Raw genomic sequence first — 24674 nt, forward strand, 5'->3', positions numbered from 1 at the left:
GATGACACCAGTTTTTGAAACCCTGGACTACGTGTTTGCTGTTAAGCTGCCATCTGAATGCCTGGAACTATTTGCATTATATGTGCTTGTGATGGGTCTGCATGCTCCTTTCTGGGACACTGTTAATCCTGCAGTGCTTGAAGATTTGTGCTTGAATAATAATCACATGAACTACCCAAAACTTGCCTTATGTTGCTGTTTAACAAACATAAGATCACTCCAATAAAAAAGTGATTGCTTTCTTATTTTGTATCTTAGAACATTCTGGATAGTGTCACTCGCATTGTTGGCATTAGCACCGGCACATGATGTTACCTTTATTTTTGATAGCTTAAAAGGGTACAAGCTTTCTTCTAAACTGCATATAGCTTTCCCATTTATCCTCGATTGCTTTGTCAATGTTTTTTTGGGTTTTTTTTAAGTTCCTTGTAAAGATAACAAGCTGTGCATTGTAGAGTGGGAGAGCATTATGGAGATGAGCAGTTATCGCCGAGTTGTGTACACCACTCTGTAATTTGTACCTAACATGATGTGTGCATGTGTTTGGAATACGTAATTGCAAGGAATCGCAGAAATAAGCTGAGAGGAGCAAAATGCAAGGGAGCCGATCTCTGGTCACCTGGCTCAGTACAATCTCCCTGCCCTGTTTCTCCCTCTCTCTCATAGGCAGACCAAACTAGGCTGATTGAACAGACATAGGATGAAGGCCATTACATTCTAAAAGTGGTCCCCATGGATTGTGTACCCACAGAGGGAATTAAGATTTACAGCTGACATTCAGGATGGACTCTACTGTTAGACAGACTGAGTCCTCTGCCTCAGGTAGCAGAAGCTGGGGGGTGGCAGCAGCAGCCCCCCCACCATTCCCGCTAAGTTGCTCAGCTAGCCTGCTATATACCTCCTTAGGCAGCCTTCTGCCCTCAGGTACAGTGGAGAATGTTGTCCCCTCATCAGTGTTGAAGTAAGATTCAACTGACAGTTCTGGTGGACACTGTGCACATAATGGGAAGGGGCACCACCTGGTCCTTTACTTCAGGCAGCATAATACCTGGGCCAGGTCTGCTTGCAGTGTGGGCACAGGCACACTGTTCACCTGAATGCAGTGAGCTGCTCTAACAGGAAGGAGGCCCCTCAGCTCTACACCAGTTGCCAGCAATCGCATATGGGCAGAGAGTACTCTTGTGCTCATGTCTAGCTTGAAGGTTTCCCAATGGGGCATCTGGTTGACCATTGTGAGAACAGGATGCTGGACTAGATGGTCCATTGGCCTGATCCAGCAGAGTCATGTTATGTTCTTATGCTTCACTGTTTGTTTCATAAAATTTTATATTGAGGATAAAATCATCGGACTACTGGATGACTTGTTACTGCAGTTGCAGATTATGTACCCAATGTCAGAGTCGGTGATGTATTGTGGGATCGGTTTCAGCAGATGCAGTCAGCTGATGTGGACACAGTGCTGGAGGCTACATGCCCAACCACATGCCCCATTGCTCCCTGTCCCTCCTGGCTAGCAGTGGGAGGTTGGCTGGTTGGTTCCAGGGCATGATTAATGCTTCATTGCATGAGAGTGGTCCCTGCTTGCATGAAGTGGTCGTGGCACTGCCAGTTCTAAAGCAACTGGCCCTGGACACCTTGGACTGCAATAACTATTGACCAGTCACAAATACTACCTTTAGGGTGATGGTGGTGGAGAAAGTTGTAGTGGGGCTGCTGCAGACATTCTTAATTTACATGGATTATCTAGTTCCACTCCAATGTGGGTTCAGGCCTGGCCATGAGTTGCCACTGAATGGAAGAATGTTTTTAACGGCAACTGTTTTTAGAATGTTTTAACTGGTTTAGAATGTTTTCTTTTCCAACTCTGTGTCTGCCACTCTGGGCTCCTTGCAGGCAGAAGGGAGAGTGGAATATAAAGTCAATTAAGAATCCTCACTAATCAACTTTTTAAATGGTAATTCAGACCCCCCCCCCAAGGTGTTCCTTTCATAATCTCTTACAGTACAGTATTCTGCACAAAGCCAGTGAGTTGGGGGTGGGAAGAGGCAGGACAGCACACGGTTGTTGATAACAAAATTCAGCCTCCGAGGACATTAAAACACCTCTAAAGTTATTGATTCATAAACAGGCAACCAAAAAGAAAAATGAACACGCACAAATCTAGACTTCCGGCGGCTGGCGCCATTATGGACGGTCCTGGGTTGCTTCGGCTGCGAAGCACCCAGTTCATTCCGGGGGTTAGGAGCCCTGCAGCCGCATAGCGGGGCTTCGGTGGGGGCACGGGAAGAGCGTCCCGTGCCCTGGGCTCCCCGGCTGTGCCCGTTGCGCTCCGAACCCTTCCCCCGCTCCCCCTGTAAAGGGGGAGTGGGGGTGAAGGGACCACGGAGCCGGGCTTTAGGGGAAATGCCCCAACCGGGATGTTTACATGCGGCGGCAAAGTCCGTGATGAGCGTCTCTGTTCTACCTGTCATTAAGGAGTTGCTAAGAAACCAGAAGCTGTGAGTAATTAACTGACTCTTTGTATTCCGGGAAAGCTCTGGGATTAAGAAGAAGAAAGGCAGCCCGCCTCTCTCCCTTCGGGTGGTGAAAGAAATTAACTCTTTAAGTGACTGCTGTTACAACAATCAATAGAAAGTATTTGGAATTTGAGAACTGAGTCTGTTGAGATCTCCTTTTGGGGGTTAACTGAGGAAAAAATATCTCCATTTGAAGTTTTGGTCTTTATACTCCGGGATCGGAAGAAATGGCGGCGATTTGGACTTGCGTAGGAAAAAATTGAGACAAAGGAAGGAAAAGACAGGAAACGTAACTTGATACCCACCTCCCCCCCCCGAAGATGTTGGGCTTCGCGCTTACGTTGGCATTGAAGGATTGGGAGGAGGAGGAAAAACTCACTGTCTTTCAACTGGAACTGCTTGATCGAAAACTAAGAGCCTTGAGTGCGATTATAAATGGAAAGAATATGTTTTCCACAGAGGAGGCTTTTCGAAAGTTTTATTCAATGGAAACAGACTTCTGCAAAGAGTTGGAAGATGTGTTGGAACGATGGTTGGAGATGGCTGAGCAAATCCGAATGGAACAGGGACCGATTTCAGGGGGTGGCAGTAACCCTGGAACGGAAAGATTTTTAATATCCAGACTCCGAGGTGGCAGCTCGGGGTCGAGGGACATAGAATTAAGATTTCTACAAGAAGAAGAAGCATGGCACAAAGGCACGGAGAAACTCAGAATGGAGAGGACGAACATCTTGGAGCTCGATGCAGGGTTTGTGGTGGTTGCAACCTGGATCTGTGGATATTTAGAAGAATATAATTGGAGATCTGGTTCTGGTGAAGGACAGGAGAAGATAATGGACAGAAGGGGAGTGGGTTGAATTAATTAATGTATAATATAGATGGTCTGCCATGGTATCCGAAATCGGAGTGTGAAGTTTGTTAATTATAAGTCTATGTTAAATAAGTAAGGAGATATTGAGCTTAAGTTAAAAGCAGCATGATAAATGATAGAAGAAATAAGTTTAGCTGTAAGAATATTTGGTTAAGTTTTAGGTTATAATGCAAAGAATAAGACAAAGGTGTTTTTTCTTTTTTAAGTAAAGTTAAATTTTCATAGAGAAAAGTTGTTAAGGAAATAGTGTATTGTTTTAAAACCGAAGGTGTACAGGCGGGGGAAGTCAAACGTCAAGATTTGGAACTAGGAATTTTTTTTTTTAATAAGGTATACAGATAAGAAGAAGAATCCTGACATTATGTGTATTTGTATTTGTTTTGATATTTGTAGGTGTGGGTTGGGTTTGTGTTATTTTGTGAAAATGTCAATAAATTCTGATAAAAAAAAAAAAAAAATCTAAGACTGGGCAAAGATAAGCACCTGAACCTAGATTTATATTCTTTAGACATGTATTGAGATTATAACTTGACATTTAAGGGTTTTAACCTTCTGACCTGAGGCTGACCTAAAGCCAGAAGTTTTCGTCTGGCTTGCTTTGAAAGCCTTACAAAGGGTGCTGGAGATTTCTGATGGGCAAAAAAAGTGTGGTATCCATTCCAATCAAAGGTTGTTTTATGTTGTGTAGAAGTTGCATCAAGTGGGCACACTCTTATTGTCTGCTGAAGACATATCGTTCTGTTTTGTAAAAGCTGCTATCCTAGGTAGAGATAAGCCCTATGTGTGCATTACTCATGTGCAGAGCACTCAAAATTTTAAACCAGACCGGGTCCACACTCCTCATCCCACCCCTGCCATCATCAGATCACCGTGCTAGCTCCACACACTGAGCATGGCTGCCTGCAAGGGGAATCATATGTGCAAACAACTGCTCATGAATAGGGGTTCTGCATTATGGTTCAGTCAACATAGGATGTGTACATTTCCTGCTCAAAGTATTTGCTAATCATTGTTCTTTGAGTTTATTGTTTGCTTCCTGCAAGCTCATAGATATATAATTTTAATATATATCTTGAAAACTGACTCAGTACTTCAAAAACCAAAATGGAGGCTGATGCTGGGAACACGGAAAGCTGTGCACTTTTCCTGCATTATAACTTTATGGATAAAGCTGAGAAAACCTTGGCTGCAATATCTGACCAAGAGAAGGAACTCCCACAAAGATCTCAAAATGTGGGCAGGTTTGTATGAGGGAATGCAGTCTTCCAGATAGCTTGGACTTCAGCTGCATATGGCTTTATAGGTGATAACCAGCATTTTGAATTATGCCTGGAAACAGACTGCTAACCGGTGGGGCTGCTATAGCAAGGGAGTTGCATGATTCCTATAACCAGCCAACAATCTGTATATTATTTTCAACTTGATATGCATTTTTCTGCATACTTTCCCTAATGTGCACATTCTCTTGCACAGCTTCTTGGCCAAGAAATGCATCATAAGATTTGGAAACTGAGTTTCAACAGAGAGCTGAATTTCAGTATACATGTTGTTTTAAGGAAGCACCAGGTAGGCTCACATCAAAATGCAAACCCAGCTGAGTTTGGAACTTGATCCCTGCTGAGACCTGAGATAGACGAGAGTCTCAACAAACCTTTAAAAAGTGAGACAAAGTTTCTGGCTGACCACTTTTTCATTATTTGCATCAACTCTTCACTTTCCTTTAGCGGGGCTTTGACTTGTTCAGATTGCTCTAAGCACAGCAGTCATGGCAGGTCTGTGTGCTAAAGGGGTCAATCCTGGCTGGCAAAGGAGAGGTGTTGATTGATTCATTATAATTTCCCCCTGTTTATAATGGGATAGTCATTATTCTGAGAGATTTCACTGCTGAGTGCAATAATCATGACCAGTCCAGAGTGCTAGCTGGTTTCGTGACACCTGGATGAGAACAGTGCAGGCAATTACCAAGGATTATGCTATAAATGTAAAATCTTTGGGCACCAAACCTCCCATGGTGCAGATGTCCTTATATAAATACCTCGTTAGGAGATGTGTGAACTGCAACATTTAATACCCCTAATAGAACAAGTTTTCCACCTTACCTGAAAACTATTTTGCAGAAGTTCCTATCCATGTCCTTACCATTATTTTTGAATCAGAATGAGCAACACAGAAGGAAATAGCCCTCTAATGCATCTATGAATACATAGCCCATTCTACCAAATGTTTACAAAAGAGAATATGGGCTTAACCCCCCAGGATTTACAGCGTGCATTCAATGAATGGGATTAACTACAGAACACGTTCTGTGGTGGATTTTCACATGATTTGTTCCAGAAAACACTGGAAGAAAAACATGCACTCTGCAGCTAAAACTTCCATGTTGTCCTGGCAGGGATGGGTGAATGTGTCTGTTTCCAGGTTCTCCCATTTTACCAACACACCTGGGGGAAAATTCACAGAACAGCAATTTGGGGGAAAGGGTGTATCTATTGAAATATAATGAAACCAATAAGCAAATTAACCAAATCAAAATAACAGAGGGTTAAATTCCCTTATGAGTCATGGGCAGATTGACTGGCTTCACCTGTGATGTTAGAAGAAAGGACTGGCAGGAACCCTTCCTCCTTGCTCCAAATACCCTGGGAATCTGGTCTTGGCATGCACTGTGGCATCACTGTTTTAGCGTTCACCACAGGATGCATGTCAAGAATAAGGGCACCCCTGATGACGAAAGGTGAAAGAGTGCCTTAACCCAACACTGTCTCATTTGATTACTCCCTAACTCTTACCCTGACTTCCCATACTAACCACCAACTGAACCAGTTGAACAATGCCACTCCAAACAAGATTCCCAGCAGTAGGAAGTAGGTGAAAAAGAAGAGGCCAAGGCCAATTGAAGGGACTCCTGCCAAGATTCCTGCTTAGCCCTTGAACAGGCGATGAACAGAGCATCTGCTGCATAGGGGAAGGTGCAGCAAAGAGAAAACTCAACGTTTAGGGTGTAGCTTAGAAGGCAATCTCCTCTCCCCTCTCTGATTGGCAGCAGATGCCACCTGATGAAAAAGCCCCAAGCCTGCGTCAAACCAAGTAAGTCTTTTTCTTGGAGGAACACGGATGTGGCAAATCCCACTCCCACACTAATGGGATGCAAAAAGCATTCTCATTCCACTCCACAATCTATGTTTAGTTTGCCACAATTCCTCATCAGTTTGCAATTAAAAAAAAAAGTTGTTACAAAAATCTGCCAGAATTTCCCCCCACATTTCTGCTAATATGCACGTTATTGTATTGCAGAAAATGTTAGCCAATATGCCCGTTTTTTGCAAGGATTCTCCTCCAATGATATGATGCATTTTTGCACATTACTCCCACTAATATATAATATTCCCAGTAATGTGTGTGAGTGGGTGTGCGTGTGTGGGTGTACATGTACACACACACATTTTTCTACACATTGTTTGGAACTGAATCACAACATTTGGAAAAAGGCAAATTTTGAAGAATCACTGTGTTTCAGTTTGTGAAACATTACAGAAAGGGCAAGTCTGTTTGGTAAATCCCCCCCCCCAACCTTAGACTATTTGCCTTAGAAAACAGGTATTAACCTGAATGCAGCATTCCTTAGCACTGCAAGCAGGTTGCATGGACAAATGTTTGCTCCTGACTCCTCTTATTCGCCTGCCTCTCTCCCTCAACCTTGGATGGAAATCTGCCTGCACATTTACCTATTGATCTCTCTCCACCCCAGGGACCTCTTTGTCACTTCATCGCCTCCCCACCCTGACTTTGCTTAATTGCCCTTTCATTGCTCCTTAGAAAATAGTTTTAGTTTTTTTAAAAACTGTCCAGCCTTAGACAACTTTTTAAACATTTCCCACAACTTAGCCAATGTCTAATTTGCTGCATATAGGCATAGACACTGAGCATGATCCCCAAATGCATGGAATATCTGAGTGGTAACAAAAGGTGGAGGTGCATCATACTGAAGGCAGTCAATAATGAATGAAGTCCATGAAGCATTTTATTTTTGTTACTTCATACATTGATATCCCACCTTTCTTCCAACAAGCTTGAGTGGGTATATATATTTCCCCTTTCTCTTGTTTTAAACCTTCACAATAATACCATGAGGTAGGTTAGGCTGAGAGTTAGCAACAGTGGCTCAAAGCCACCCAGTGAGTCATGGCTGAATGTCAATCTGAGTGTCAGGGACCGCGCTGAGGAGGACCACAGTGAGGAGGAATGGTGGGGTGGGGGCCTCCCCCTCTCCCTGCTTCTGATCAGGATCCTGAATCTTCCTAGGAACAGGAGGACAGTATAGATTTGGAACAGTGGTTTGCAGAGGGACATAGTTCAGAAGGCAGAAGCTGGGAGGTACTGGATGGGGAACAGCTAGGAGGAGGAGAACTGGGAGAGAGAGAGTTAACAGACTCACTGTCGCTTGAAAGTGTCCATCCGCTCAGCCCAAGGTCACGAAGAGCAGATAAGGTGGCAGCACAGAAATCACAGTGGTTGTGAGATCAGGTTACAAGACTCAGGAGTGACATGGGTGACTAGGGAGAAAGTGGGTGGGACCTTTAATTGGGAGCAGCTTCATTCCTAGAAATGAATTCTTTGTTCTCTCGCTGTGATCGTTAAAGTTTCTAACTGGTAAGAGACTCCTTTCCTTTTTTTCTGCTTATCTACTGCCAAAGCAGGGAAGGAAGCCAGTTCCCTGAAGCTTAACACTGAGCTAGGGTCTCCAGCATACTAACTACTGCATGACACTGTCCCTACAGGTCTTCTGAAGCCATATGAAGCCACCATGCTGCTAAAGCTAAGCAGGTCAGGGTCTGCTCAATAATGTAGATGGAGGACTGCCTGGGAACCACCAGCATACAACCTTGGGTTCCATGATGGAAGAAAGTGGGATTGGAACCCAAGGAAATATAATAAATAAAGTATGGGGGAAATAAGGAAAAGGGAATGAAAGTTTCCCTTTTTTAAGGAAAGGCACCACTGAAGATACAGACTTAAATCCCCAGTTTTAAATTTAAGAACACACACTTAATATAGTTATGCATTGGATTGAAGAACCCCCAGTGCAGGTAGGAGAATTTACAGAAATCTGGCTGCATTCACATAACAATTTAATCCATTTCCCTAAAGTTTATCAAATGGCTAATTTCAAGATTGTATTTGAGCTTTCACAAGATGTAAAAGACAATTCCAGAAAACTAATGGGATCTAGCATACATCGAGCATTCATTTCTGCGTAATTTGATTCCAGGGGGAAAAAACATTTGCAGCCCCCTTAAACTGGAAAATTGCGGGGTGGTAAAGCCACATGCAGTTCTTTCCTAATGTTTTCATGGGAGAATCAATGGAGGACCAGAAGCAGACCTATGTGGGAAGGGTGAGAGAGCAGCAATGTTCTACAGTGACATTTGGTGTTGTTTTGCATTACACCCATGCAACATGCCAGTATGTCGGTCAAAGAAAACCCACCATTCCCTAATGCAACAGGTGCTGCAGTGTGAAAGGAACATCAGCAAAGTGCTTGCATGATCACCAGGAAAACTGACCACAATATTCCCCATGTCTGAATGCACCCTCCATCACAATGATGCTACTTTTTCTCTCCCCTCACTTCCATTACCATCTCATATATACCAGTGTCAAAACTAATTTCTAGGAAAGCACTCGAAAGGCTGTCTTACCTTGTTTCATGTTGAAAAGCACCTCCCACCACCACCCCGCCACTCTTCTCTCATGTCCTCAACTACAAAGACATGTACACAGGCTTGGTACAGCATTTCTCCTTGAAGCCATTTTCCTCCTTCCTCACCTCATAGTCCTTCACCTCATTTGTCAACGCAACCACTTAATCCTGTTGGCACTCCCCAAGATTTTGCTGATAATGTCACAGCACTGCATCTAAACTAATAACATTGTGGGCACCTGTGAACAAGCCCACAGCCCCTTTGATTCAGCAACGGGGTGAAGAAAGAAGCCAAGAGCCTTCATGGCCAAGAAAGAACAGCAGCCATTGGCAGGAAAGGACAGCTGGGCTTCTCGAGCATTCCACTCAATGGGCACACAGCCTGTGCATGCAACAGCTGAGCTGTACCAATCAACAAGTACAGACCCTTTCATACAAACACTTGCACATGTGTAGAAACAGCTCACACCTCTGTAAGTGTGACATGTGAACAAGCCCAGAAAAGTGGGACAGAAGGATACAACTATTCAGAAGCAAAGGTGGGAGTGGGATGTGGCGGCCTTTTTAGCTGCCTCCAATATATTGCTTCCGAAGCAAATACTAGAAATGCAGAGCATTCAGAGCAGCCCTATAAATTTTCATTCCACCATTCTTTTATAATAACATCCCTACAAGTTTCTGCTCTTGGTGAAGCTACAGTACGCTTGTCATAGCCAACAAAATACGTTCCACAGTTAATGCAGACATTCACAAAATCTGTTTTGTTCTTTGCGAATTGCTGTCCATCAAAAACTGTTCCTGTTAAGAGTGAATGTCAGGTACCAACATCTAAGTAGCAGGATGTTTGTCAACTACCAGAAAAGGGAGCGGGCTGAGGCTCTAAGTACAACCACCACCATTCTGGGGAATATCTATCTATCTATATAGTAAGCCTTCGTTTCCAACAGATAAATGTAATCAAGGTTTATATGCTCAGAGAAGCCAACAGGATGGGATTGTTTCACTTGAAAGATCAGAAGAAAATTGTAACTAATGTTGTGGAAAATTACTTTGATATTGCTTTCTCAGTACAGGATTACAATTAGGTTGCAGTGTGAAGCACGGGGAAAGGATAAATGAATGGTAACAAATCAACACAAACAGCTACTGTCAGGAGCACTTTGCTGACGGAAAGTAATGTAAGCATTACTTAAAGTTTTATGACTCTCGTTTTATTCTGGCTTAAGTAGTACATCAAGGGTTTCGTATCGTGGTTGCTCGGGCTAAAAACAATAAAGAACACTTTCTAGAGCAGACAGAGAATGTGAAGGAAGCAGACCATCTTTTATTAACCTTGTTTTATAAGCTACACTATCCCAAATTAAACTGGACTGAATGCATTAACAATGAGCAATGACTCTCTCCTCCAGAGTATAATTCTGCTCTGCTTTTGAGGAGGTGGGATGCATGGAAAACGTGGACGCATCTAGTTTTGAGGCAGCTGTTCAGGTGCAATGTGGAAGTGGTGCAAATCTGTTCAGCTACGAAGGAGGGATACAAGGGGATAGCTGGGTCTCTTCATATACACCAGTCTCCTCTAAACCGGTATCACTTGATGGAGAACAATTGTGTGCTTTGGTAGTGCATAAGTGGCAGATCCTACTGTTTCAAGCGAGAACCAGGCTGTGTTGAATTTTTCTGTTTTCATTTTTATACTGAGCAAGGGGCTGCGGACCCTGCTCGTTCCATTCACCAACCCTGCCTACCTACCAACCCCACTGCCAACCACCTTTTCCCCCATGCCTGAGCAACCCCCTCCCTTGACATCTCACCCCACCTTCTTGCAAATCCCCTCACCACCTGCCCGCCCCTTCCTTTGCAGCTCACTCCAATTCCCAATTCCTTTTAAAGGAAGGGGGAGGCACTTCAGACAGTGCTTTTCTGAAGCGCCTTCTCCCTCCATGAAAACTTGCTGCAGGCATATTTAACTGAAGGGGGGGGGGGAACCTTCATTCACTTGACAATATGAACATTTCCAACAGACAAATACAGACCTCTTGATCACCAAGAACATTTCTCACCAATGAGAATGATTTTGTCCAAACAAACAATTCAGGGGGGGGGGAACCACGAGAAGATAATATGTTAAAACCAAAGTCTAACCTGGTGTTTGCTGATGAACAATTTCTTCTGGATCCTGCAGGTGGATGAAGACAACCAGCCCAGCTGCTCCAAACAGCAGGATGAAGGAGAACATGCAGGTCAGCTTCATCATTGACGTCCTCAAATCAATCCAGTTTGGGACCAGGGAAAGAAGAAAATGTGCTCCGTCTCCAAAGCAGAGATTAGGGTCATTATCTCAGCTGCCTTTCCATTCCAAGGCCACCTGTGGGTTGGGAGGGCAGGAGAAGAGAAACATACACTCACTAAGACTCTATATCTCTCCTAGTGCCATACTCAAAACTTGTCCTCCAATTTCCCCAATTATTCCTTTCCCTGTTAGAAAAGTTTCCATTCTCATGTTGCTTTATTTTTTCTTTATAATTTTGGTGGGTGTAGGGTTGAGTTTGCTTATTTATTTAAACAATTTACAGCCTGTCCTTCATTGATACGAATACCATTTTGTTGCAAGGTTGTGCTTTTCTTTTAGTTAAACATTTTTCAAACGTGATGTTGTAGCCCTTGGGCTGAATCAGATCCCCCAGTCCCAGTTTAGACAAAACTAATAAATATTGCATTTGCATCTCTAGGCATAGAAAGTTCATATCTGTTCATTGTTGTCCTAGCAGAGGGACAGGATCAGGACTCTCACCTTGCCAAAAAATTGCCATATTGGGATTGGAAGCTGACTGCACCCTTTTAGGAAAAGGCAACCATAGTCCGCTCCAGAACTTCATGAACTATTGGGCCCTCGCCATCCTGGTTCCATTGTGTCCCTGGCTATGGGTGGATGGGTGGATAAAGTACAACCAAGTGCTTTCACCCAGGACAGCCAGCTTCTAAACATGAGGAGGTCAGAGGGAGGAGCACCTGGGCAAAAGCTGCTACTCATAGGCAACACATCTCAGTTATAATATATAAGAGGACAGACAAGGAGGAGGATCGGAAGTGGGTCTACTAAAAAGTCTTCCAGACCCAGCAGTTAATAGAATCATAGAATTGTAAAATTCTATGACCCTCAAGGGTAATTTAGTCCTACCCCCTGCAATGCAAGAATCACAACTATTGCATAACCCCACTCACATCTACTGCTGGCCATAGAAGCAACCAGTGACATTTTGGAGTTGGGGAGTGGGAGTCCCAAGGCTTGTTTTGAACAGCAATAAAAAGGGACAGCTGCAGGAGGAATTTACAGCTTTTTGTACTCAATATTATACTCATAATAAAACAAAATACCTCCATTTATTGCTCTTGTTTGTCCACATTAAACAAGAATGCACTATTCATTTGGGGGCAATTTCAGGATAGATGTTATCAGAATGTTATTTCATTGTCTGTTGTCTGTGTTTACTGGAAATTAAACTTGCAGTAGTAGCTTCCAAGGTTTGAGGGTTGCGTTTGCATTTATTATAGGAAAATAAGAATGGTACAAATTGGGACATTTCCATGCTTGGAAAACCTTTTGGGCATAAAAAGAATACTAGAACCATTCTAAGGCATATTTGAATTGCAGGTGTTTCCAAAACTGTTCTTGAAATTATGAGAGTTTGTTTCCAGAGCCCACAACTTATGGTTAAGGTGGGTCACTGACGCCTGCAGTTGTGGCTTTCAAACTGTGTTCTGGGGAGCCCTGACTTAGTCGGGACTCTCAGCAACATTCTTCAGTTGAGAAGAGAAGTGAAAATGCATATACAGAAGTGCAGGATCCCTTTATGATGGTCACAGCCATGCCTGCTCACAGCCACACTCCCCCCAACATCATTCAACTTTTTAAGATTTTGCAATAATCATTTAATTATATAATAATTAGAGGTGCATTGCAATGGTCAGCACAGATCTCTGGGTGTTGCATTTCAGCTAGATCTACTGTACTATTTTCTGTGCACTTACATGGGCAAACGATTTGGAGTGGCAAACTACCCTTTTTTCTGTGTATCTTGTGTTTTCTGTGAAGTTCCATTGTACATAACAGAACATGCACCTCATTCTCTTGAAACCAAAGTCCCTTGTGTTCTCAGTGTTGCTAAGGACTTAGCAGTGGTGTCGAACTGAGACCAAGTAAGCCTGCCCATTGACCTAGGTGAACAGATGGTGTACTACAAAAAAAATATGCCTCTGACTATTCCATGTAATATTTGTGATAAGCAGTTGTAGTAGGCAAGAGGTCATGCACACCTTTTGCCCCCAAGCTTACATAACCCCGTAGATGTCAAAACTAAAAGTAATAAAGATTACTGTGGCACCAAAACCTTCAATCTTTGATGGGGGGGGAATGTTCATGTTGCACCATTTCATGGTCTCCCCATAAAAACGCATTGAGATGCTTAGCAGAGAAGCCAGGAGCCAGCATCCCTGCCCCTAATCAGCATAAGAGCATAAGAAGAATATCCTGCTGGATCAGGCCAGTGGCCCATCTAATCCAGCATCCTGTTCTCTCAGTGGTCAGCCAGATTCCTGTGGAAAGAACACAAGCAGGACCTGAGCTCAACAGTTCTCTTCACAACGGCATTCAAAGGCACATTGCCTCCAACAGCAGAGGCAGAGCATGAGCGTTGCGGCTAGCAGCTACCGATAGCCTTAATCTCCGCGAATGAATCTACAGTAATCCTCTTTTAATGCCATCCAAGTTTGTCACCATCACTGCAACTTCCTGAAGCAACTTTGCCCCACCCAGGGTAAATAATTACACTGATTTGTGGACTGCAGTCTTAGTCCCAGGACGTTGTTGCGCAACTCTTTCCTAAACTTAAACATGTGCACAACATGTATAGAAGAGGGTTGAGAAATCGAAAGTGTTGCGTAGCCCTGTAAATATAAAGCATAGTTCAAAGCATTCTCAATCCCATCCTTTGAGGAGATTCACTGCTGGCTCATCCTCTTCCAAGTGGACCTGCAATGCCACGACAGCATCTTCAAAGTACTGCGACCAACTACAAAGGAAGGCAGGTCTCAAACTGTGACACCCCCGGGGAGGAGGAAGGGGGTGGTGGGGGCGGTCCACCCTGTGTGTCACCACTGAGGGGGTGACAAAATGGCAGGCAGCACTCACTGCGGGGCCTGCAGCACAGCCGAGCCATGCGTCTCTCCTGGGAGTGATACGGTGGCATGGGCACCCACAGGCTCCACGTTGCCCCAAACAGTCCGTCCATTGTCTCCCCCTCAGCTGTAGGGCAGTTGAGTGGGAGGAGGCAGGCAGACTCCTCCAAGGCCCTGCAGAGTGTCCTGCCCCAGCTGGCCCCACCCTGTGGGCAGCTGCCCCTGCCCCTGGGCACAGGGCACGTGCACCGCCCCAGGTGCCCAACCTGCCGCCCCAGGCTTGCTCCGCCACTGGACACCCCCCCAAAAAAACCCTGTCCCCTTGCACTATCATGAAGCAAATACAGATGAGGAGGAAACATAGGCTGCTCCAAGCAGATATAACCCTATATCCAACCAAATATATTGCTATATTCCTTTGCACTATGCAAGTGTTTTTCAACCACTGTTCCGCGGCACACTAGTGTGCCGCGAGATGTTGGCTGGTGTGCCGCGGGAAAAATTGAAAAATTACTCTATATATAGTCAATATAGGCACAGAGTTAAATTTTTTAACATTTTCTAATGGTGGTGTGCCTCATGATTTTTTTCATGAAACAAGTGTGCCTTTGCCCAAAAAAGGTTGAAAAACACTGCACTATGCCATCCTACTTCAAGAATGGAAGTGGGATATGCACAGAGGGAAGGCAACAGCCTACCTAAGCTTCAAGAAAGCAACACGATAGGCACCAGTAGGAAAGGTACAATTCCTTGCATTATTTTAGCAATTTTCATACCCAAATGCATCAAGGCTGCTTTCACCCAATACTAGTCCTCTTAATCTTTAAAGTCATGGTGAGTAATTTGCCTGTCACTGAAACAGCACAAACACTCTCTCCCTAATGACTGAGAGCTCCATCTGTTTTGTCAAGGTGATTTTCAATTCGCATGCATTATTCTGAGATGAGCTATCCCCCGCTAATCTTCATTTGAGCTGTTAACGTGAAACCTCCAATTAAAAAGAGCTCTGGAAAACACACTCTGCCTTTCACACATCAGCCACCCACGAGTTAATAAGGAACAGAGACAGCGACTGGCAGTCTGAAGCACAAGTACTTGTACACATTTAGCACTCACTTCTTCCTGCTTGAGTAACATTCAGTGGAATAACTGTGCATATGTTACAGACAGACCGTCAGATATATAGCCAGTGTAGCTTAGTGGTTAAGAGTGCTGGACTAGGATTTGGGAGACCGGGGTTCAAATCCCCACTCAGCCCTGAAGCTCACTGGGTGACCTTGCAAGTCAATCTCTGCCTCTTAACCTAACCTCCCTCACAGGGTGGTTGTGGGGATTAAATGAGGAGGGGAAGAACCATCCATGCCACACTGAGCTCCTTGGAGAAAAAAGTGGGCTAATAAAGGCAATTAAGAAATAATAAAAGAAACAAATATGGCATTGCCCCTAACAAACCATGATACTAAGGCCTCTAAAGCATGAAGCGAAGGTACAAGTACCCAGTACTGTATATTATATCATATATGAAGCCGCATGCTCCTGACAGGTCTCTCCTGGTTATGATGTTTCTGGCTGCTGAGAGTAGGTGGGTTATGAGTTTTTTGTGGTGTAAGTGGGCATTGTTGTCTTGGAAGATGTTTAGCAAGACCAATTCTGGGGGGATTTCTAGCACTTGCTTGGTTATATTACATATTTCTCATATGGTTGTAAGCATGGACCAATGGTACCAAGTAGTATGGGAAACTAACCAGTAAGCTGAAACTGACACGGGGACAAACAGAAGAAGACGCCTTCACCCCGGTATGGCTCCCCTTCATCACACACACAGCCCAACAAGACAATGACAAAAATCTACCGACAGCATACAAATCAATATAGCTAACCTGATCAGAAACACTCACCCACCCCACTCACACAGGAAACCAAAGACCACCACAGCCAACCACAAATGAACAATCACACCCTCTCACCACCAAAGGAGCACAAGTGAACAACAGAGAACCTGCACAAACAACACTGACACCAAACCCTACATATATTAAGTAAAATAGAAATATCGTCACCCCACCCCACCCATCTCTCCCATCCCGCCCACCTCTCTCCCCCTTTTCTTCCCAATGTCTCAACAAACGAAACTGATGTGTAAAAATGTTACGTGGAAAAAAATATGTGAGAGACATTGTACATACCTTTGTAAATCAAGAAAATCTTTAATAAAAAATACTTTGGAAAAAAAATATGAAGCCGCATCAAATTTTCTTCTTGGGGGCTGGGCTATTGGCTGCAATTGGCTTTGTGAAAAGAGCTGCGTTTTGGAATCCTCCCTATGGACCAACCCACCAACTTTTGCACATATATCTTTGTCATCAGTAGTTGTACACCACTCCCCACAGAAGATGATTAGAATCTAACAAGGCCTAGAAAGGATTGCAATCTTTGGAGGCCATTTTCACACCACACACCCATTGAGAGCCAGTGTGGTGTAGTGGTTAAGAGCGGTAGACTCGTTATCTGGGGAACCGGGTTCGTGTCTCCACTCCTCCACATGCAGCTGCTGGGTGACCTTGGGCTAGTCACACTTCTCTGAAGTCTCTCAGCCCCACTCACCCCACAGAGTGTTTGTTGTGGGGGAGGAAGGGAAAGGAGAATGTTAGCCGCTTTGAGACTCCTTCGGGTAGTGAAAAGTGGGATATCAAATCCAAACTCTTCTTCTTCTTCTTCTTGAAACGGAAAACAAGACCAAGCCCTAGCCATTACACATCCTAATTATGGATTTCAACAGGGTATAACTGTGACTAACTGTCTTCCGATTGGGTCCACCTTTGCCTTTGCCCTTTCACAAGCCAATCAGCAACATCCCTTGAAAGCAGAGCAGGGGTGTCATCATGGGGGGGGGAGGAACCCCCCCCCAGCACATCGTGCAGTGCCAGCCCCCTCGGTCATGGGGGCAAGCTGGCATGCCTGAAGCAGAGTGTGAGGAAATAGCCCCAGATATAAAACCTCTGAAGTTTGAAGCACTAGCAAAAGTTGCTGAATCTTAACCTTTGAAGTTCCCATTCTCCTCATGCATTTTCAAGCAAAAGCTCATCTCTGTAAAGAATTTTTCCATAATTGCAAATTGAAAAATCCCCATCTGAAAACTCTAATGCAATTTCTGTTGTCAGGGACGTGAAAGGTCTCACTCCCCTTGGTACTCCAGAGTTAACCTTTGCTAATGTGTGCATAACCTTCTGCCTTCATAAGCAGCTGAAGGTTTGGCAGACCCTTGCAGGCTGGCGCTGCAGAAATATTATTTGTATGAAGCTCTTGAGTTTCACTTTGCAGATCTTAATAAAATAGTTACTGACCTTTTTAGCTCATGTATAATTAAAGCAGGGCCTAACATTTTGCAAATAAATAAAAGATAACAATTTTCTTCTACAGATCAATGGCATCTTCTGTAAAAAAAATAAAATTATAGAAACATTTGAAAGTTAAATTATGGTGCCTTTAAGTATAATAAGAGGATTTATTGTGCTGGCAACCGCTGACTGGTCTCTGCACATTTTTCAGTTGTATGCTGCACTCTAAAAATGCAAAACAATTATTAATATTGATCGAGACTAAAACAATATTGGATCTCAATACATCCCTACTTCTTTTATGAATTACTTTGCATTGCCAAGGTGATTATGATGAAAGACTTGTTGCACACTCAATTTCTTTTCAGCAAAAAACCTGGTGGGGAGCTGCTGCTCATGGCTGTACTGATAATAACAAGCCCATAGAATTATTATTTTTTAAACACACACGCATTTTTAAAGTTCTGAGATGAGTATCTCAGAAACTCCAGTTGGTGCAAAATGAAGCAACCAGATTATTAACTGTGGTTCCACTTATATCTCATAACCCTTGTTTTCAAACAGTTGCACTGATTTGAAAGCCCCATACAACTCAGACCCCAAATACATGAAAGATCTCCTCCTGTGGTCGCCAGTGTGGTGTAGTGGTTAAGAGCGGTAGACTTGTAATCTGGGGAACTGCTCCTCCACATGCAGCTGCTGGGTGACCTTGGGCTAGTCACACTTCTCTGAAGTCTCTCAGCCCCACTCACCTCACAGAGTGTTTGTTGTGGGGGAGGAAGGGAAAGGAGAATGTTAGCCGCTTTGAGACTCCTTCGGGTAGTGAAAAGCGGGATATCAAATCCAAACTCTTCTTCTTCTTCCTTCTTGGGTGCTGAGATTGGCAGAGGGGGCCCTCTTGATAGTTCATTTACCCTCAAACTCTCTCTCTCTCTCTCTTTCTCTCTCTCTCTCTCTCTCTCTCTCTCTCTCTCTCTGTGTGTGTGTGTGTATAAATCAACCCTCAATAATTTCAAAATCTCCAAGAAAGAGCAAGTAAAAATCTGAGGAGCATTCAGGGTGCAAAGACTTCCAGAAGTAAGACAGCTTTGACCAGGTATCTGAAACTCAGAAGAGACCAGGCATGTACATTTGGGTAAATGCCAAACCAGGGGAGCCGAGGTGAGCTTCAAAGTGTTGGCGTTGCAAGCAGGAATAACTCCTTCCAATCCTTGCTGCAGGGCACTTTCATCACCTCACCTCATGAGTTGGGAAGGAGATGATTTCCCCCTAAGTAGGGAACATTCCTGCTCGGACTTTGTTTTGTTTGGTTAAACTGGAACAAGTTGGGTTCATTGGTTTTATCTGCAGATCCTCAATTTCTGCTTAATGTTATATATAATAAATATAACCCTTTCCCCAACTTAAAGCACTGTCTCAAGTCTTCCTTGGGGTGGGTGCGATCACAAAAGGTCATGACATTTTGGTTTGGGTATAGTTTCAGTAAGTGCATATTAGTTAAAGGGACCCCTGGCCATTATGTCCAGTCGCAGACGACTCTGGGTGCTCATCTTGCTTTATTGGCCAATGGAGCTGGCGTACAGCTTCTGGGTCATGTGACCAGCATGACTAAGCCGCTTCTGGCCAACCAGAGCAGCGCATGGAAATGCCGTTTACCTTCCCGCCAGAGAGGTACCTATTTATCTACCTGCACTTTGACGTGCTTTCGAACTGCTAGGTGGGCAGGAGAAGGGACTGAACAATGGGAGCTCACCCTGTCGTGGGGTTCAAACCGCCGACTTTCTGATCGGCAAGCCCTAGGCTCTGTGGTTTAACCCACAGCGCCACCCGTGTCCCTTGCATATTAGGTAGGCTCACATTAAAATGTTAATTGAACTGAATTTCCCCCCTATCACTATGCACAATTACTTTACTGCTCTTCCAAGCACACAGCAACTATGCAGGTTCCCTCTACCCAGCACACACTACATCTGGTTGCCAGTTGTTTCCTCGGCTGCCTGAGGCTCTGGTCCTGCTTCTCATGGGAGTAGCCTGTGCACCGGGAAGGACAAGCTGCTCAGTCCTAATGGCAAGATGCATGAGGGTTTCAGCTAATAGTGAATGTCTCCACCAAGAGTGCATACAGATATGGGGAATATTGCATTAGTTTTCCTGATTATAATGCAAACGCTTCTGTCCTATTTTCTAACATCATTTTCACACTGCAGTACCGGTTGTGTTATGGAGCCATTACTTTTCGAATGATAAGTAAATAAATTTAGTAAGTAAATAAATTTGCTGTCACTGAACACAGGAAGCTGGCTTATACAGACCTAGACCTTTGGGTTCATCTAGCTCAGTATTGTAAAGTGGCTCTCCAAGATTTCTTGCAACATTATTGTGCTGTGAGGTGCTTCTGATTCGACAGCTCACTTGGCACCAACTAAAATCTGAATGTAAGCTGAGCTCGCGTGACTTCATCATGCTTACATCACATACGCTGGAAAGTTCCCAGGAGAGGCTAAATTTAAGCCTTTCAGTGCATTATTCTATAATTAACAAGTGGTCTGCAGCCATAGGTTATTTTTAAAATCAATGCAGCAGTCTCAGTTCTTCCCACCACTCAGATCAAACTTCTGCTTCCCATGAATCATAGGAAGGTGACTGCTGCTGGCTTCGGTAATAGGGAATTCAAAATTATTTCAGCTGCGCTCTATTGCTGATTGTGCTCAGTCAAAAGGAGTGAGAGACATACACCATTCAAAAAAAAAAAAAAAGACTGACCCTACCATTAGGGAGAGTGAGACAGATGCTGATTTGGGGTGCCACGAACAGTTAGCTATTTAGTTTAATACTATTGCATTTTCTCAACTCAGGAGAGGCACTTGTGGGATTTTCTGTGTCAAATGCCAAAGCAACTTGGCTGGCCTTGGATACCTTGATGTGTTTAGGGGGAGAGGTTGCAGGTGTCGTTTTCTGCTCAGAAAAATGCCTGAGGTCAGCCTTGGATAAAAAAAACTATGTTAGAATTAACTGCCATCCCATCCTTCTTGGCAATTTTTCAAGGACCGATGTGAAAGTTTCAGGAAACTGAGTTGACTACTCCATAGAGAAGGAGAAGAAGGAGAAGAGTTTGGATTTGATATCCCGCTTTATCACTACCCAAGGGAGTCTTAAAGCGGCTAACATTCTCCTTTCCCTTCCTCCCCCACAACAAACACTCTGTGAGGTGAGTGGGGCTGAGAGCCTTCAGAGAAGTGTGACTAGCCCAAGGTCACCCAGCAGCTGCATGTGGAGGAGCGGAGACGCGAATCCGGTTCACCAGATTACAAGTCTACCGCTCTTAACCACTACACCACACTGGCTCCAAGAGTCCAAGTTAGCTTGAGAATAGCCTGGAGCAGAGCACTGTGTGTGTCATTTGCAGGGGAAATGTTTGAACCCTAACTATGACCCCTGAGGCTTAGAGCAGAATATACTGCCCTGAGACCCCTGGGTATAGGGCGGCATATAAATTTAATAAATAATAATATTAAGAAGAAGAAACCTGCTGGATCAGACCAAAGGTGTGGTTTTACCACACTGTGCACCCAAGATTTTTATACCATTGTATTACCTACAGCTCCTGCCCACCTAGCAGTTTGAAAGCACATCAAAGTGCAAGTAGATAAATAGATACCACTCCGGCGGGAAGGTAAATGGCATTTCTGTGCGCTGCTCTGGTCCGCCAGAAGCAACTTAGTCATGCTGGCCACATGACCTGGAAGCTGTCTGTGGACAAACGCCAGCTCCCTCGGCCTATAGAGTGAGATGAGCGCCGCAACCCCAGAGTTGTCTGTGACTGAACCTAACAGTCAGGATACCTTTACCTATTACCTACAGCAGCATGGATAAACACAAGAATATGACATTTCATAGAATTGTAGAGTTGGAAGGGACCGTGAGGGTCATCTAGTCCAACCCCCTGTAATGCAGGAATCTTTGAAGAAGTTTTGTAAATAAAAGCCATTTAAACTTACTAAATTGTGTGGTCTGTTCACTGCTAGGGAAGGATTGAAGGAAACTCTGGAAGTGTTTTTAAATGGGATATTTTAAAAGGGTCTAACAACCTGTATTTCCCATGCTTCACAGTGCCACTGGCTCTTGTGCCTTCTTAAATTTCTGCTGGAGCTCACTTACTGAGGAGAGCATTATTTAGCCCCATGTTTCTGGAAATAGGTGTTCAACACATTCTTTTCAAACTACCAAATGGGGTTAATTTACTATCTAATTCCTCCTCAGAAACAGCCTAGAATAGCAATAGCTTTTTTCTCGCTGCTGCTGCCTCACAGTGTTGACTCATGTTAAGGTTTTGGTCTACTAAGACACCTGGATACTTTTCACATGTACTACTGGCAAGCCAGGTGTCCCTCATCTTATAATTGCGCACCTGATTATTCCCACCTAAGGGTAGAACCTTACATGTGTCCCTATTGAAATTCATTTTGTTAGTTTTGAGCCAGTTCTCCCATCTCATGCCTCACCGACGTGGGGATACAGGGCACAGCTTGACAATGGCTGTGCTTTTTTATCTCTGGTTGGGGACAGAGGGTGGCGCTAGGGAGGGAGATGTCGTCGCGCCATTCCTTGGTGTGCGGAGTGCCGCAGGGTGCAATCCTCTCCCTGATGCTTTTTAACATCTTTATGCGCGCCCTTACCCAGATTGTCCAGAGCTTTGGGCTGGGTTGTCACCAATATGCTGATGACACTCAGGTCTATCTGCTGATGGAAGGCCACACTGACTCAGCCCTAAACACACTGACCAGATGCTTGGAGGCTGTGGCTGGATGGTTTTGTGGGAGCTGATTGAAACTAAATCCTTCGAAGACAGAGGTCCTCTGGCTGGGTCGGGATGGCATGGGGATGAGGGACCAACTCCCTTCTCTTTTGGGGGCCCAATTAGTGCCAGTGCCTTCCGTTAAGGGTTTGGGTGTAATCCTTGGTGCCTCCCTTTCCATGGAGGCGCAGGTTACAGCAACAGCTAAGGCGACATTAAGCAGTTGGTCCCTTACCTCTCCCGCTCCGATCTGGCCACAGTGAACCATGCGACGGTCACCTCCAGCCTTGACTACTGTAATTCGCTCTATGCGAGGCTGCCCTTGAAACTGTCCCAGAAACTCCAGCGGGTGCAGAATGCTGCAGCGAGGCTCCTCACGGGGTCCCTGCCATGGGAGCATATTCACCCAGTGTTTTACCAGTTGCACTGGCTCCCGGCAGAGTATAGGGTCAGTTTCAAAGTGCTGGTTTTGACCTTTAAAGCCCTCGTATTTACGGGACCGCCTCTCCTGGTATGCCCCACAGAGGACCTTAAGGTCCATGAATAACCATAATTTAGAGGTTCTGGACCCTAAGGAAGTCAGACTATCCTCTACCAGGGCCAAGGCCTTTTCAGTGATCGCTCCGACCTGGTGGAATGCTCTGTCCCATGAGACTAGGACCCTACAGGACTTAACCTCCTTCCGCCAGGCCTGTAAGACAGAGCTATTCTGCCTGGCCTTTAATTTGAACTCAGCTTGATCTTTTATTTCCCTTCTCTTCCCCCCTCCCCCTTTTATGAAGATTACACGCTCTGGGACCCCACAGCTAATTCTCCCCTGGCCTCCTCGCTGGCCCAAGTAGGACTAATTTAGCCAGCTAGCCCTGGTGACTATCTAATGTTTATTGGATGGATTTCCCCCAAATTGATTTTTGAACTTTGAATTTTATTGTTATTCATGCTTTTATACTGTATTTTATGCTGCTTTTATGTTGTATTACAATTAAGTGTTTTAAATTTGTTGTTAGCTGCCCTGAGCCCGGGTTTCTGAACCAGGAAGGGAGGGGTATAAATAAAAAAATTACTACTAGTAGTAGTAGTAGTACTACTACTACTACTACCTGTTAAGGTAACCTTGAATCCTGATTCTTTCATCTGTTGTATTAGCTGCTCCCCACAGTTTGGTATCATCTGAAAATTTGATGAGCGTTCCCTCAATTCCTTTGCCCAAGTTATTTATTAAAAATTTTGAACAACATGATGCGCAGAAAATGAAGTCAGGGAGGGTGGTGTATTGATCAAGCACCCTCTAAAATTTGGAGGTGGCAATGCCATCTCCCCCCCCCCCAAGAAGGGGACCTCAAAAAGGATGCTGCAGAGCTGGAAAAAAAAGGTTCAAAAAAGGGCAACCAAGATAATCAGGGGGATGGAGAGACAAGTCTATCAATGGCTACTAGTCATGACGGCCATGTTCAACCACCGCAGTCAGGGGCAGGGAATCACAGGTGGAGAGTGCGCTGTTGTGCTTCTGTCCCGCTTGCAGGACTTGAAGCTTTCAGCATTTCTCTGCTCCCTTGGGGCTCTGCAGCTGCAGAAGAATCCAGGCACACCCTCAATGCCTGCTTCTGTAGGAAGCTTGGCTACTCCACTCATCTGTCAGTTTTCTCCGTTTATCAGCCTTTGATCATGCATTGTGAAGTGGTCCAACCTGGATATCCAGCAGTTGGGCATTGTGAGTTGCTGCACATTGTTTAACGCCACAAATCAGAGATGCTATTAAAGGAACTCCTGTGGCTGCAGATAGCAGTGTGCCAGCTGAGTACCCTTTTTCAGAGGGTAACAATGACTGGAGTCAGGCACGCACCCTGGGGTGGAAATTACAGCTTTATCCTGAAGATAGCTTCCTGTATACATCAGGGAGTGGCTGGAGAATTGTGCTGAGATTCCACCCCATAACTAGGTATAATAGTCCTACTGAGCACAGCAGGCAGGTAGGGGTGTGTGTGTGTTTTGCTTTGGAATCTGACCCTCTATTTATCCATCTTTGCAACTGTGCTTGAAAACCTTTCCCTGAGTGTGATCTTCAAAAGGCATTTATATGTAGCTAATATATAGAGAACCCTTGCACACCCACCATGCAGCAGAGACAAGAGTTGAAACGATGCCTTCAAGAATAAACTGCAGCTGCAGGTGACCCCTCCTGCATAGGAAGCATCATCACATGGAGACGGAAGAGAGAGAGAGAGCAAGGAGGAAGGCATCATACCTCCAATTTCCAAACAGGAGGCTTTCTCAACGG

The 24674-nt window shown here is 44.5% G+C and overlaps 1 protein-coding gene across 2 annotated transcripts in view; it reads right to left on the minus strand.

The window, feature by feature from the left end:
• CHST8 (carbohydrate sulfotransferase 8) overlaps nucleotides 1–24674 on the minus strand; it is a 236064-nt gene that overhangs the window by 167207 nt on the left and 44183 nt on the right. For both annotated transcript variants that reach the window (XM_033157403.1, XM_033157404.1), the window contains exon 2: nucleotides 11231–11453. In XM_033157403.1, the coding sequence (XP_033013294.1) occupies nucleotides 11231–11342 (112 nt within the window). In that variant the 5' untranslated portion in view covers nucleotides 11343–11453. The remainder of the gene's footprint in view (nucleotides 1–11230; nucleotides 11454–24674) is intronic.

The sequence above is a fragment of the Lacerta agilis genome, chromosome 8 (assembly GCF_009819535.1).
Source record: "Lacerta agilis isolate rLacAgi1 chromosome 8, rLacAgi1.pri, whole genome shotgun sequence".
Taxonomy (NCBI): Eukaryota; Metazoa; Chordata; class Lepidosauria; order Squamata; family Lacertidae; genus Lacerta; species Lacerta agilis.